The sequence below is a fragment of the Octodon degus genome, unplaced genomic scaffold (genome assembly GCF_000260255.1).
Source record: "Octodon degus isolate 3935 unplaced genomic scaffold, OctDeg1.0 scaffold00114, whole genome shotgun sequence".
NCBI classification, from domain to species: Eukaryota; Metazoa; Chordata; class Mammalia; order Rodentia; family Octodontidae; genus Octodon; species Octodon degus.
Genome location: NW_004524690.1, coordinates 2,426,912 through 2,439,005, shown reverse-complemented (window position 1 = coordinate 2,439,005; position 12,094 = coordinate 2,426,912). Strand labels below are relative to the sequence as shown.

The 12,094-nt window shown below is 37.7% G+C and overlaps 1 protein-coding gene across 5 annotated transcripts in view; it reads left to right on the top strand.

Annotated features, from left to right (window-relative positions):
- The window catches only part of Tpd52 (tumor protein D52), a 79,897-nt gene extending 72,612 nt beyond the window's left edge, over positions 1 to 7,285 (top strand). For all 5 annotated transcript variants that reach the window (XM_023699602.1, XM_004639757.2, XM_004639759.2 and 2 more), the window contains 2 exons: positions 1,559 to 1,607; positions 5,682 to 7,285. In XM_023699602.1, coding sequence (XP_023555370.1) covers positions 1,559 to 1,607; positions 5,682 to 5,801 — 169 coding nt within the window. In that variant the 3' untranslated portion in view covers positions 5,802 to 7,285. The remainder of the gene's footprint in view (positions 1 to 1,558; positions 1,608 to 5,681) is intronic.
- The last annotated feature ends 4,809 nt before the right edge of the window (positions 7,286 to 12,094 follow it).

Here is a 12,094-nt window from a genome sequence, read left to right as displayed (position 1 = left end):
TGCCTGCTAGAGATTTGCCAGCTAGAATCAGAAAGCTTGCAGTAGAACCAGAGCCCTGCTCATTTTCCCAGCTCCAGGAGACAGGCTGCAGATAACACACTGGGATTTTATGGCTCTCACAGCTCTGAAGTGTGGCTGTGCACCGCCTCAGAGGGCTACATTTGTATATCTTCTTACCTGGGAAGAAAAGTGTCTTGGAGGTAACCCCAGTTGCAGGGCCAAAAGTTGCCACTTTTTCTGTCATACTGAATGGTCACAGCAGAAATTACAAAGTCTATTAAAAAGTTAAATTTGTGAAAAGAAACAAGAATAGATTAAGGAAAACCACAAAAAGAAAAGATCTGGATCAGGAATATGAAGTGCTTAATACTTTCTAGAAGAAAATGGTATATGGAACTTCTCAATGGAGAAAGTCAAGTTGGGGTAGTTAGATTTATTTATGGTTACCATCAAATTAAGAGTGCTCTCAGGAAGGGGTATAATACACTATCTCATGCAGTGCAAGATACCATTGAATGTGAGATGCATCAATTTTTATGTTCCACTAAGAAGAAAAAAACTAATCATAACTGCATAATAATTGCATTTGAACACAAAGTCCATAAATTTTAGAATCATAAAATGTGATAATTAAAATTAAAAAAATTCTGCTTGCTGGACCCACCCCTAGTGTTTCTGATTTTGCAGAGCTGGGGAGGGGCCAGAGAATTTGCATTACCAATGATACAGATGGTCTGGGAGACACTAGAGAACTTCTGGCTATAGTACTCAGCTATCACCACTGGAGGAAGGAGGAAACTCCATGCTCCCTTCTTTGTCTTTTTCATCTTGGCAGGATATTTGAAGCCAGGTGAATAGGATAGGAACACTGGAAGCCCATGTGTGAGAATCAAAAACACTGTAAACATCCTTAATGTGGACGGATTTGAAGGTGGTTGTGAAGCTTCTGTATAGGCTCTGATTCCTGTTTCTGTCAGCCAGGGAAACTTGAGAAGTAGCAAAGCCAGCTTTGTGTCCAGGCTTCCCTATGATCCCTATCTCCCCATCCATGTCCATAATGCTGTCTGGTAGGGACTGGGAATCCCAGTTACAAACCATTATCCCGCCGATGGTTTGCTTGACGTCTCAACTTGGTGGTTTGGGTTCATGTCTGAATCCTGTCAGGCAAGATCTGACGCTAAACAGGAGTTTTAGAGCATAGCATCTTAACCAAAAAACTGATCTGATAGTGTCATTTTCTTGTATCATGACAAATTGTTTGGGGAAGAGATGGAATTGATGAATTGGTGTTTTACCTGGCTTTCTTCACTCTTTACACAGTACTTCTTGTTCTATGTCACTTTTATCTGAGGATGTCTTCATGAATTCAAAGGCAGATTTAGACAAATAATAGCTCAAAGGTGGATAGTGTTACATTATAAATGTTTGTATATTTGCAGATAAATGTAACAGTTTTTTTTGCTGGTTGACAGTGATGGTGAAGAATTAGTCAACTAGTGATATTTACACAATTGTTGGAATTTTTCACTTTGTAATTTTATCACTTTTGTCTCCACAGAAACTCCCCAACTTTCAAGTCATTTGAAGAAAAGGTTGAAAACTTAAAGGCAAGTATAGAGATGAATAAAGCTTTTGCAGTACATTGCTTGGTGCCTTAACATTTCCTTGACATGGGAAAATCACTCACCATCAGTATTTTTTTAAAAAATGTAAAGAACTATAAGAACTTTATGACATTAATGAGCATTTCAGGGATTATGTACAATTTTAATTAATCTGTTTGAGCATGTGCTGTAGCACACTAAATAAATACTGAAAGGTACAATTTTAGAAACCAGTAATAATTTAGAAATTTGAGCCTTTTGCTTTTATCCATTTTGAATACCTTTATAATTTATTGTAACTTTATTGGAGACAAAAATGTAGAAAGTACAGAAAACAAAATATGGTCTCACTGCCCAGAGATAACGATACATAGAGTAGTACTATGCTGTTATGATAGCGATATATAGAGAGAGTAGTACTATGTTGTTATGATTTTAAAAATAATCGGGGGCTGGAGGTGGAACTCAGTGGTACAACACTTGCCTAGTGTGCATGAAGCCCTGGATTCAATTCCTACATTGCAAGAAGAGTAAAAGGCATGCATCAAAACATTTTCCACTATCATGAAATGTTCCCTATTGTGTTGAGTGGATTTTTGTGTAGGTCTTATAGTGGACTGTGTTTGACCCTCAGTGATAGACACTCTGCTGTTACTATATTAGAATGAAGCCATGATGCTTGTTCAGTTTTAATTATTTGTATATCAAAATTACAATATATTCAAAAGTACAAAATCATTATCTCTTAGTAATACAGGGGATGTTGGGTTCCCACCCACTAGCTGACCCTCTCTACAGCTTGTGTAAAGCCCAAATACTAGTTTCTTCCCAACCTAACTGATGATTACAGTGGATATATTTTAAAGATTAAAACTAATAAAACTTTTTAGATAAATACTTTTATATAAATGAGCTTGAAAGCTAATATTCAGTTGACTCTTTCAAAACTATAAACAATTCACTGGTTTTCAAATTCATGTTTTTAAAATTAGAGGCAAGCTATATTTATTGAAAGAAAATCAAATGCTGTACAGTGATCTAGATCTTTTATTTGCCCATACAAACATTAGCACACTTTTTCTGTTTGTGCACACACATATAAGTGCTTCTTTGAGTTAGACTGCACACACAGGGGGCTGGGGAGATGGCTCAGTGGAATAAGTGCTTTCCTGGCAAGCGCAAGGGCCTGAGTTCAATCCCCGGTTCCGCCAAAAACAAAACAAAACAAAAAAACAGTGGCCTATAGACTGCACACACAGCCTTTTAGCTTATTCAGCCCCTTCCATGGCATGATCCAAGGTGAACCTATGGATTGGAGAGGCAGACCTACTTTGCTTACTGATACCTCTCAGAGGCCTAGACTGTCATTGGCACACTGTTCATATGTGCTTGATGAATAAAAATTTACCTATTATTCTTCTGTATAAGAGACCTGTTTTATTCTTCTTAATGCCAAGTCATATACTTGAAAACAAACTGTTTACTGCAGAAAGTTAAGGCTTAGCGTAACTAACTTCTCAACATTGTTAGGATTCTCATGTCCTCAACTGGACATCTTTCCTAAGCATTAGTCTTTGAAATGGCTAGCTGGAAGTCAACCCATGTTCAATTTTGATAGTAGAGCTGAGGAGGAATCTCTAGTCATTTGCTGTATGTTCTCTTTCTGAACATATTTAGACTCTATAATTGTGGTATTATAAAAGTATACTTTTATAATACAACATGTAGCAAGATGTGGTGACACACATTTGTAATCCCAGAAATCTAGGAAGCTCAGGCAAGAGAATCAAAAAGTTTGAGCCCAGCATGCGCAATTTAGTGAGATCCTGTTGCAAAAACAGGTGTGGGTATGTAATTCAGTGTAAAAGCCATAGGTGCAGTCTCTAAGACTGCCTGTGTGTGTGAATCATTCAGATAAAAAATAATTTTATAGGGGGCCTTCCCCTTAGCTCATTTCTTAAGTGGCTGCTTCAACAAAGCGGTCAGGCTCAGGTTGCTGTGGTTCGATCCCCACAACTCAAGCCAGCCAAGCCTGCCCTGAAGGCATTCGGAGCCAAAAAATAAGAATAATAATAATTTTATAAATATAGTACAGCATATCAAACATTCTCAGAGAAACTGCAAAATACAGTTGTATGCTTGGGGTATGATTTTGCCAATTTACACTTATATTCAATTAAGCACTATATTGTCCTATATACTTTTACATTTTGGCTTGCTTTATCTGTGTTACTGAACATTTGCTATGCCAGTGAAAGCTGAGGATGTGGTAGGAACCTCATCTTCCTTGGTAGGAGGAGAAGTCAGGGAAGGCCTCTTAGAGGACCTAGTAATAGAAGTGGACATCTTTAAATTGTGAGGAATGTTTGATTGAAGACCCTTTTGGGGAATAGGGATTTGGAGTTAGAGCAGTGGGAAACCGTTAAAGGATTTCAAACAGCCTGAGGAACCCTTTCCTCTGTGTTTTAGCGAAGAAAAAAAAAAAGGACCACTGGCAGCCAAAGGAAGGACAAGTGTGAAGACAGGCAAATTAATTGGGAAGTGAGAGTTTTAATCCCAGCCAAAGATAGTGTTGGAGAGAATTGGGGTAATGCAGTGGGACAAAGTGTGGCAGTATCCAGAAATTAGAGGACAGAATTAAAGTGATTAGATGTGATACAAGATGGGGCAGGCTCCAAAACAACTTCAGGTGTCTGGCTAATACAAGTCTGTAAATACTACTGTCATGTAAATTCTTTAAAAGGAATACAAGGAACTGCTTATGGGGACAAGTTTAGCTTTAAATATGTTGAAGAGCAAGGTGTCTTTTTTTTTTATCTTTTATTTTTTGGCAGAACCGGGGATTGAACTCAGGCCCTTGTGCTTGCCAGGCAAGCATGCAAGGGGTCTTTAACAATTTATTATGGAATATGTTTTACCAAGAACAATGTATGCAAATTAGGCGAATTTCTCAATTCTAAGGTTTTGGATGGGAGAATAATAAGAAAATTTTAACTAGATTCTCATTCTTGGGACTCTAATTGGTTAGGACTGAGTTAAGAGTAAAGTCAAGTTCAAAACTGCTAGAGCTTCTTTGCAACCTTGGTTACTGACTGGTTTTTTAATGTTGGCTGTCCTGTAGGTCAGTCATAACATGGAACCCAGTGAGTGAGCCCACATATATCAGTACTGGAACATGCAGAAGTGAAGTTGTATTAAGGAGGTCTTGGGGCCAGCCAGGTAGCTCAGCAGTCTAAAGCGTCTGCTTAGGTAGGCTCAGGGACCAGGGTTCAGTCCTCACAGTGCCATGCGGGCCCTGCTCCAGGGGCACACTGAGACCTCAAATGACACAGTGGTGGCACACGCCTGTAATCCCAGCACTTCAGAGGCTAAAAACAGGAGGATCAGTACAAGTCCAATCTGTGTAGCGAGACCCTGTATTGAAATACATAAAAAGGTGGGGGGGGGGTCATCTTGAAAAATCTGAAGTACACAAATATTAGATGTATTCATTTTAACAAATAAGTTGCTGACAGAATTTCAGGCTAGACATGGTAGAAGGAGTGCTGCTTGTACAGTGCACGTGAATTGCCTGGGCATCTTGTTAAGAGTGTAGGTTTCGGTTCCATGGGGCATGGAGGTAAGTGTCTTGAGAGGCTTCATGTCTAATTAAATCTGCAGTCCTTGAACCCCACTTTAGTAAATGGCTTGAAAGTTTATACTGTAACTGGGAAAAAGATGTCCTTTTTCCATTTGCTCACCAGTAGTTCTTGAATGAATGTAGCTGAGTAAACACTTTGATGCAACGCAGAATGTTGATCCAAGCATCGAGAGTTCAGTAGCTATTTTGAAGTAATAGGTTTTACAAAGTTCTTGAGACAGATTTTCCTATTAAAGACAATTAGCAGACCCCACTCTATAAAGATTTCAGGAAGCAGAGTTGCACTCTTTTAGTAACAAAGCACCCTGTACATTACAGCAGTACTAACTTCCATGTCTGCAATGATCACTGAGCTATCAGGTTCCTGATTTGTTATTGAAGGTAAAATTAGCAGAGTCAGCTAATTTTGATTCTTGTTCTTTTCATTCTTTTTTAAGTCTAAAGTAGGGGGAACCAAGCCTGCTGGCGGTGATTTTGGAGAAGTTTTGAATTCAGCTGCAAATGCTAGTGCCACCGCCACGGAGCCGCCTCCAGAACAGACACCGGAGAGCCTGTGAGATTGCTACCTTTGTTCCACTACCCACTGCCAGATGCTGCAAGCAAGATCCAAGCACATCTTGTCAACATTCATTGCTATGGATTTCTACCAGATGTGCTTTTATTTAGCTTTACATATTTCTTTGACCAAATAGTTTGTGAGTTAAACAAAATGAAAATATCTTCACCTCTACTCCTAGGAAACATCCTGAATATGTATTCAAGGCCCTACATTTAGGGAAATACTATTATGCAGACAGAGGTAGTACCTGGAGGCACTTGCTAGAATGATCTGAGAAGCTGAAGATGATTATAGTTGCTTTTCCTACTTTACAAAATTGCTCTGCATCTGAGATGCTACTTGGATCTTTGTCTTCTAGATGATTTTTTCCCCCTTCTTTGACTCTGTATATTTGATTGCTAATTCAAATTGTTGTTTTAATTTTTCTGAATCTTGGTTATTAAAAGTTTCTCTGCTGTTTTATTTACATTTAAGTGAAGAACTTACCAGCTACAAAAATTTTGTTTCTGAATAAACTGTTTTTGTATAAGGTACTTATCTTGGGTGTGTGAAGATACCAGAATGAAGTAAAGAACTTTAAATCCAATTTGTTATAGTTGTGTAACAGTATGTACAGTAATTCCAACTACTGGGTGACTTGGGAGTGGGACCTCCCCATATCCTTAACTGCCATTTATGACTATAACCATTTTAGCATTATTGTTATTATGCCACTTATATCAATTTTTGACAATACTAACATTTTAATTTCAGAGTAAATGGACAGTTGACCAAATAATAAGTCAAGCGTATCAGTAGGTTTAAATATGATTGTGCTTATCAATGTTTTATTCAAACACCTGAACTATTTTAGGTCTTGATGGATGTAAACATGGCAAGATCAATTACATTAGGGAAAGTATTCTTATCTCCATTTAATCTATTTAGCACCTTTTAAAAAAGCACAGTTACATGACATATAACTTGAACATTTTTATATTAAGGTATTGCTGATAACTCCAGAGGGTGTGATTTATTTATAAAAATCAATTCATCATTCCCTACTTGTTTGCAGTGTTGGAAATGGTACCATAGACACTGTTCCTGTTTTAAAAAATGATACCCAGGCTAGTGAATCAAATCCTCTGCATAGAGGCCAAGGTACTTTGATAACTACTGACTTATCTCCACTACCATTTCCTTATGCTATACATTTATAGCCTATAATGCTATCTGTTATGTATCAAGTTGTGACTGTTTTATTGTTTATGCCAAATGTTAACTGCCAAGCGTGGAGTCACTTAGGGCAATTTTTTAATAGCATGACTAGATTTACTTCAAGATAAATTCTTCTAAAAACCAAATTTAAAAAGCAACAATGTTGATTGTTATGAAATGACATGCTGCCATTCTTGACTGCTAGAGCTTTTGTTAGCACTTTAGATGCAACTGAAACTATGCTCAATTACATGTGCAAAGCTTAATAAATTCTGCGTATCAGTAGTATAGGTCTCAATATTTATTATGAGGCTAGTGTTCTGGAAACAGCTTATTGTTTAAAGAGTCATCCTGTGTCTAAACTTTTATTTTATTTTGTCTTTCTGAGACAGATCCTCACTATGCAGTTCAGGCTGGCCTTGAGCTCACTTTGTGCCCAGGATGGCCATGAACTTGAAACCATCCTCCTGTTTCAGCCTCTTGAGCGCTGGGATTACAGGCATGTGCCACCAAACCTGGCTAGTGTCTATACTTTATCACAGTATTTTACTGTTGTTTTGCCCCAGAGCAGCAGATCTACAGAAATTTGTCATTTTGTAGAAATACTGTGGTTATTTAACAGAGCTGTTATTTTTTTCTACCAAGGAGGGTTTTTTGTTTCAATATCATCTCCTTCAGAGTGTTTCTTGGTTGTCTTGCCATATTTCACTAATGGAAATTTCTTTAGGTAAGAGAATTATCTTCAAATTTGTTTTCCCACCATGTGAAGAAAAATGATAAAGACGGATGTGGGAAGTGGGATGGGTCTAGGTAATTATTAGGAATGGGTGTAAAAGAAATGAGAAACTCTCTTTCCCAGATACTTTCCTAATGTAAAAGTTGTTTATTATACAGTACTCTGTCTGCTCTAAGAAGTAAAAAGAGGATGAATTCAGGAAAATAGTATGGACTTAAAAATACACCCAGTGCTCTTTATGGCAGGATTGGTATTGTGAATTCAGACATTTCAGAAATTTGAAAGTGATTAGAACTACGAGAAAGTGACCCTAGCTACTCTGTTTTGTGTTTAGTGCTACATGAGAGAGAAATCTAACATTTATGGAATCTCTGTTTAAGGAGTCAAAAATTGTAACAAGAAAATACCTCCTTATGCAAAGCACTATGCTTAAGTTATGAAGTTTGGGGGAAATAAGCTTGAGATAGTCATCAACTGGATTATCCTAGCAACTCAAATTACTGAAATATAGAAGACACACCTTTAATTTGGATCATTTGTGGATCTGTTAAGATATACATGGTGTATTTTTTTGTATAGCATTTTAAAGGAATAAAAATTCTATAATTTGGGTATGGGTTATTTTTTATGTATTACCTGTCTGTTGAGGAAAGGGGTAAGTCTATTCAGAAATTTTTCTCCAAACCCTTCATATCCTGGTTATGTAAAGATCCATAAGTAGCTGTGTTGATTTGGTGTAATAAGCAAAAATGAAAAACAAAAGACCCCCTACATTCTGGCTATTAAAATGCATGTATTAAGTGACTGTTTGCTGCATATGTTCCAAGGATGTACTGAGTAGGACATTTTGTCAAGACCACATGCTTCTTACAGGGTTTTTTTTTTTTTTTTCAGACTTGCTATTTAGCCCAGGTTGGCCTTGAACTCAGAGCAATCTTTCAGCCTCGGCCTTTCAAGTGCAGAGGTTATAGGTGTGCACCACCATGCTCGGTTTCATACAGGTTTTAAAAGCCAGATGAAAAAAATCAAGTTTTTGCCCATATTGAAGACATTTGGTCATTGATTAGTCATTTGTAATGACTATGCCACTGTAAGTGAATTAGTTATAGAGACCCAGAGTGGGTCCCAGTATAAAGCATCATCATCAGGAAACATCACAATTCTATATTGCTTTGATGCTGAAATCAAAATAAAGCAGAGGGCTTTTCATTCTTGATGTGTTAGGCCCAGAGGGCAGGGCCTGCATATGACTGTCACCTGCTAGCACTTCGTCAATAAATGCTGTTTGGTGACTACAATTCTTGCCAACTCTCTATACTTTTAATGTTACTGAGGTTGGTTGACATTGTGATTACTATAATTTTCTACCATGCAGTAAAAGCGAAATAAAATTTTGTTTGAATACATATTTGGAGGACGATAATGATTTTTCATTTTGATACTTCATGCATGAACATTTTCCTAAATTTCTTAATTGTGCTATTTTCCAACTTGACTTTAATACTCTTCAACTGCTTAAATGATACAACCTATTCTCAGTCATCATCTACATGGTACCCTCAATGATCTTACCATTTGCATGGCTGAAATTACTGAAGACTGTAGTGTCTGTAGATCTTTCTAACAGACTTGACAGTTGGTTAAGAAACATGAATTTCTAATCATTTCCTGGTTACTTACCTATCCACCGATAGCCTCTTTTTCTTTTTTGGCTGGCTCAGCCTGCCTTGACGGTGAGGCTGGAACAGTATGTGCCAGTGATTGAACCACAGTCCTCTGTACCTGCCTAACCTTGCCTAGGCAGGCACTTTAGACTGCTGAGCCATCTTGCTGGCCCCCACAGCCACTTCTGATTGAGTGCCCAGACATTTTACTGTAAATTCTCAGGTATATGGTGATGTCACAATTTTATAGATGAGATTTTCTGTTGCCTTGCCCCCTGCAATACTTTTGCCATGTGTATTAACAACCTGAAAAACAACAAACGAGAAAGGAGGCCTGTATCTTTAGTAAAGCAAGAAGGTGCAGGTAGAACAGTGTTAGAATCCTTGAAGACATGAAAACACTGCAGCACAGCTATGTTCTTGTGTTTGTGTAAGCAAGAAAACCTGTAGATCTTCTCCCTTGTTGACTTGATGTAATTTTTTTATTTTTCTGGGCCCTGGAATCAAACTTAGGACCTCATTCTTGCCAGGCAGGCACTGTACCCACTGAGCTATGTCCCCAGCCCATCACTGTCAACTTTCACCCCTTATTTGAGACTTCTGGTGCTCTCCAAAGGCAGAAAACCCCTAACTTGAAGTCAGCTGACAACAAACTTAATTCCTGTTTTAATTCTGGTGACTTTGGCATTTTAAAAAAAGTGTTTAATGTCAAAGTAACCTTCAATCTCAAGTAAAACTGAAAGCTTCAACCAAGTACATGCAGTCCATCAACATAAACAATACAAAAATTAAGGGGAAAAAACAGGCCAGGTGTTGTGGTGCAAGCCTGTAATCTCAGCACCTGGGAGGTTGACAGGAGGTTTTGCGGTGAGTTCAAGGCTATTGCACTATAGTGAGACCAACTCAAAAAAAAAAAAAATCCCCTAAATGCCTATTGTCAAAGTCCTTAAAGAGCTATCATTTGGCAAAGACAGAGTGTTACATATTTACTGCATTTTAGATCCAGGACCTTAGTAACCTCATCTATCTAGTTTATAGTGAAATAAATTCACGAAGCACTTCCTTAAATGTAGTGCTGTGGTAAAAGCTTGGTTTTGTAAGTGAGAAAACCAAACCAGCAACATGAAATTATCTTGCCTAAAGTCAGAATTAGCCAGGACTCTAAGTCAGGGCTCTTAGTTTGCAGGCCATGCTCTTTACAATTTAGCACTTTTTATCCTGAAAAAAGTGAAAGCACCAACAGCCACAGTGTAATCTCAAATTGTAGGCAGGAGTCCATTAAAGTCCAAGGGAAACAGTTTAAGTCCCAAAAGCGGAGAACTCTACCTTAAAGGCTCCACTGCATTTGTGTTCTGTACAATGTCTGCCACACAGGTTGAAAGCATAAGACATCTAAATCCATTACAAAAGCATTATTTCTGGGGTTGGGAAGATAGCTCAGTAGAATAAACGCTTGCTTGGCAAGCGTAAGGGGCTGAGTTCAATCCTGGGTTCCACCAAACAAAACAAAACCAAAAAAGCATATTTCTAACATAGTGTCTAAGATTTCCTGTTCTCTATTTAAAATTTATTAGATATAAAGCATCAAATGAGTAATTTTAGCTACAAATTTAGCTAATTTTTAAAGAAACTAAAGAAAACTTTAAATTTTACCATATTATTTACAAACATTTATTAATCACATTAGTGTCTCCTTAGTACGGACTATAAAGGAATAGTACAGTGTACATGTAAGACAAACATGAAAACATACCTTGTCAGAAGACAGTAGTTCACTTGAAAGTAGAATTTATCCACCCTGTACTACTTACCTATAAGTTAAGTGTTCTCAGACAGTGTTTAAGAAGAAAACATGAAAAGGTGCCTCATTTATAAGAAAAAACACCACAGCCCCTTGTGTGTCTGCACCCTGGGTGACACTGGAATAAACTGCTTCCACAGATTAGTGCATGTTAGTACTGAGGAGTGAGATTAAAACTTGTTACTGCTCATATGTTTTCCATCGTCTACGAAGATTTGGAAGGAAAAAGAAGGGTTTAATAGTGCATGGCAACTGGCCATTAAAATTGTAGTCAAAGTCACTCAAGAAGTACCTGATTTGAAAAAAAAAATACTTTATGAAATTTGTAAGTGACTAGACACTTATGAATAAATTAGAATTTCAGAAGTCACCCTGAATGGATTCATATTTATCACTCTTGGTACAGAGTCTCAATAGTATAGATGTATAAGCCCAAACTTTTAATGTACCTGAGAAAGGAAGTATGCTTTTGTTGTCTTCTAGTGATCAAAGCTATTACATTGAACATCTTTCTCAAGATTTTTTTTTTTTTAACAAGCTCTTAACCCTGCCACAGGCATATCAGAGGAAGGGCAGACCAGACCCATGACTGCTCTGTGGACACAGCATATGGTACGAAATAGACATATGCAGCCAGGTGACTCCTTCCAGTATTTGTGCAGCTTGCCTATTGTAAGAGTCTTAGCTGTGCCTTCATTGCAAATTCTTCATGTGCTGTTGAGGAGACCTGAGAGCAGAGAAAGTGCCTTTGTTTGAGAGAAGGGAATCATTATTTGTGTCCCATTTTCCACTCACTTCAAGAGATTGCCTTATTCTCACATTCATTAAGACAGTCATTTAAGAGTGAACATTTGTATTACTCCAGGGATAAAGACTCATCACTGTGGGTGACC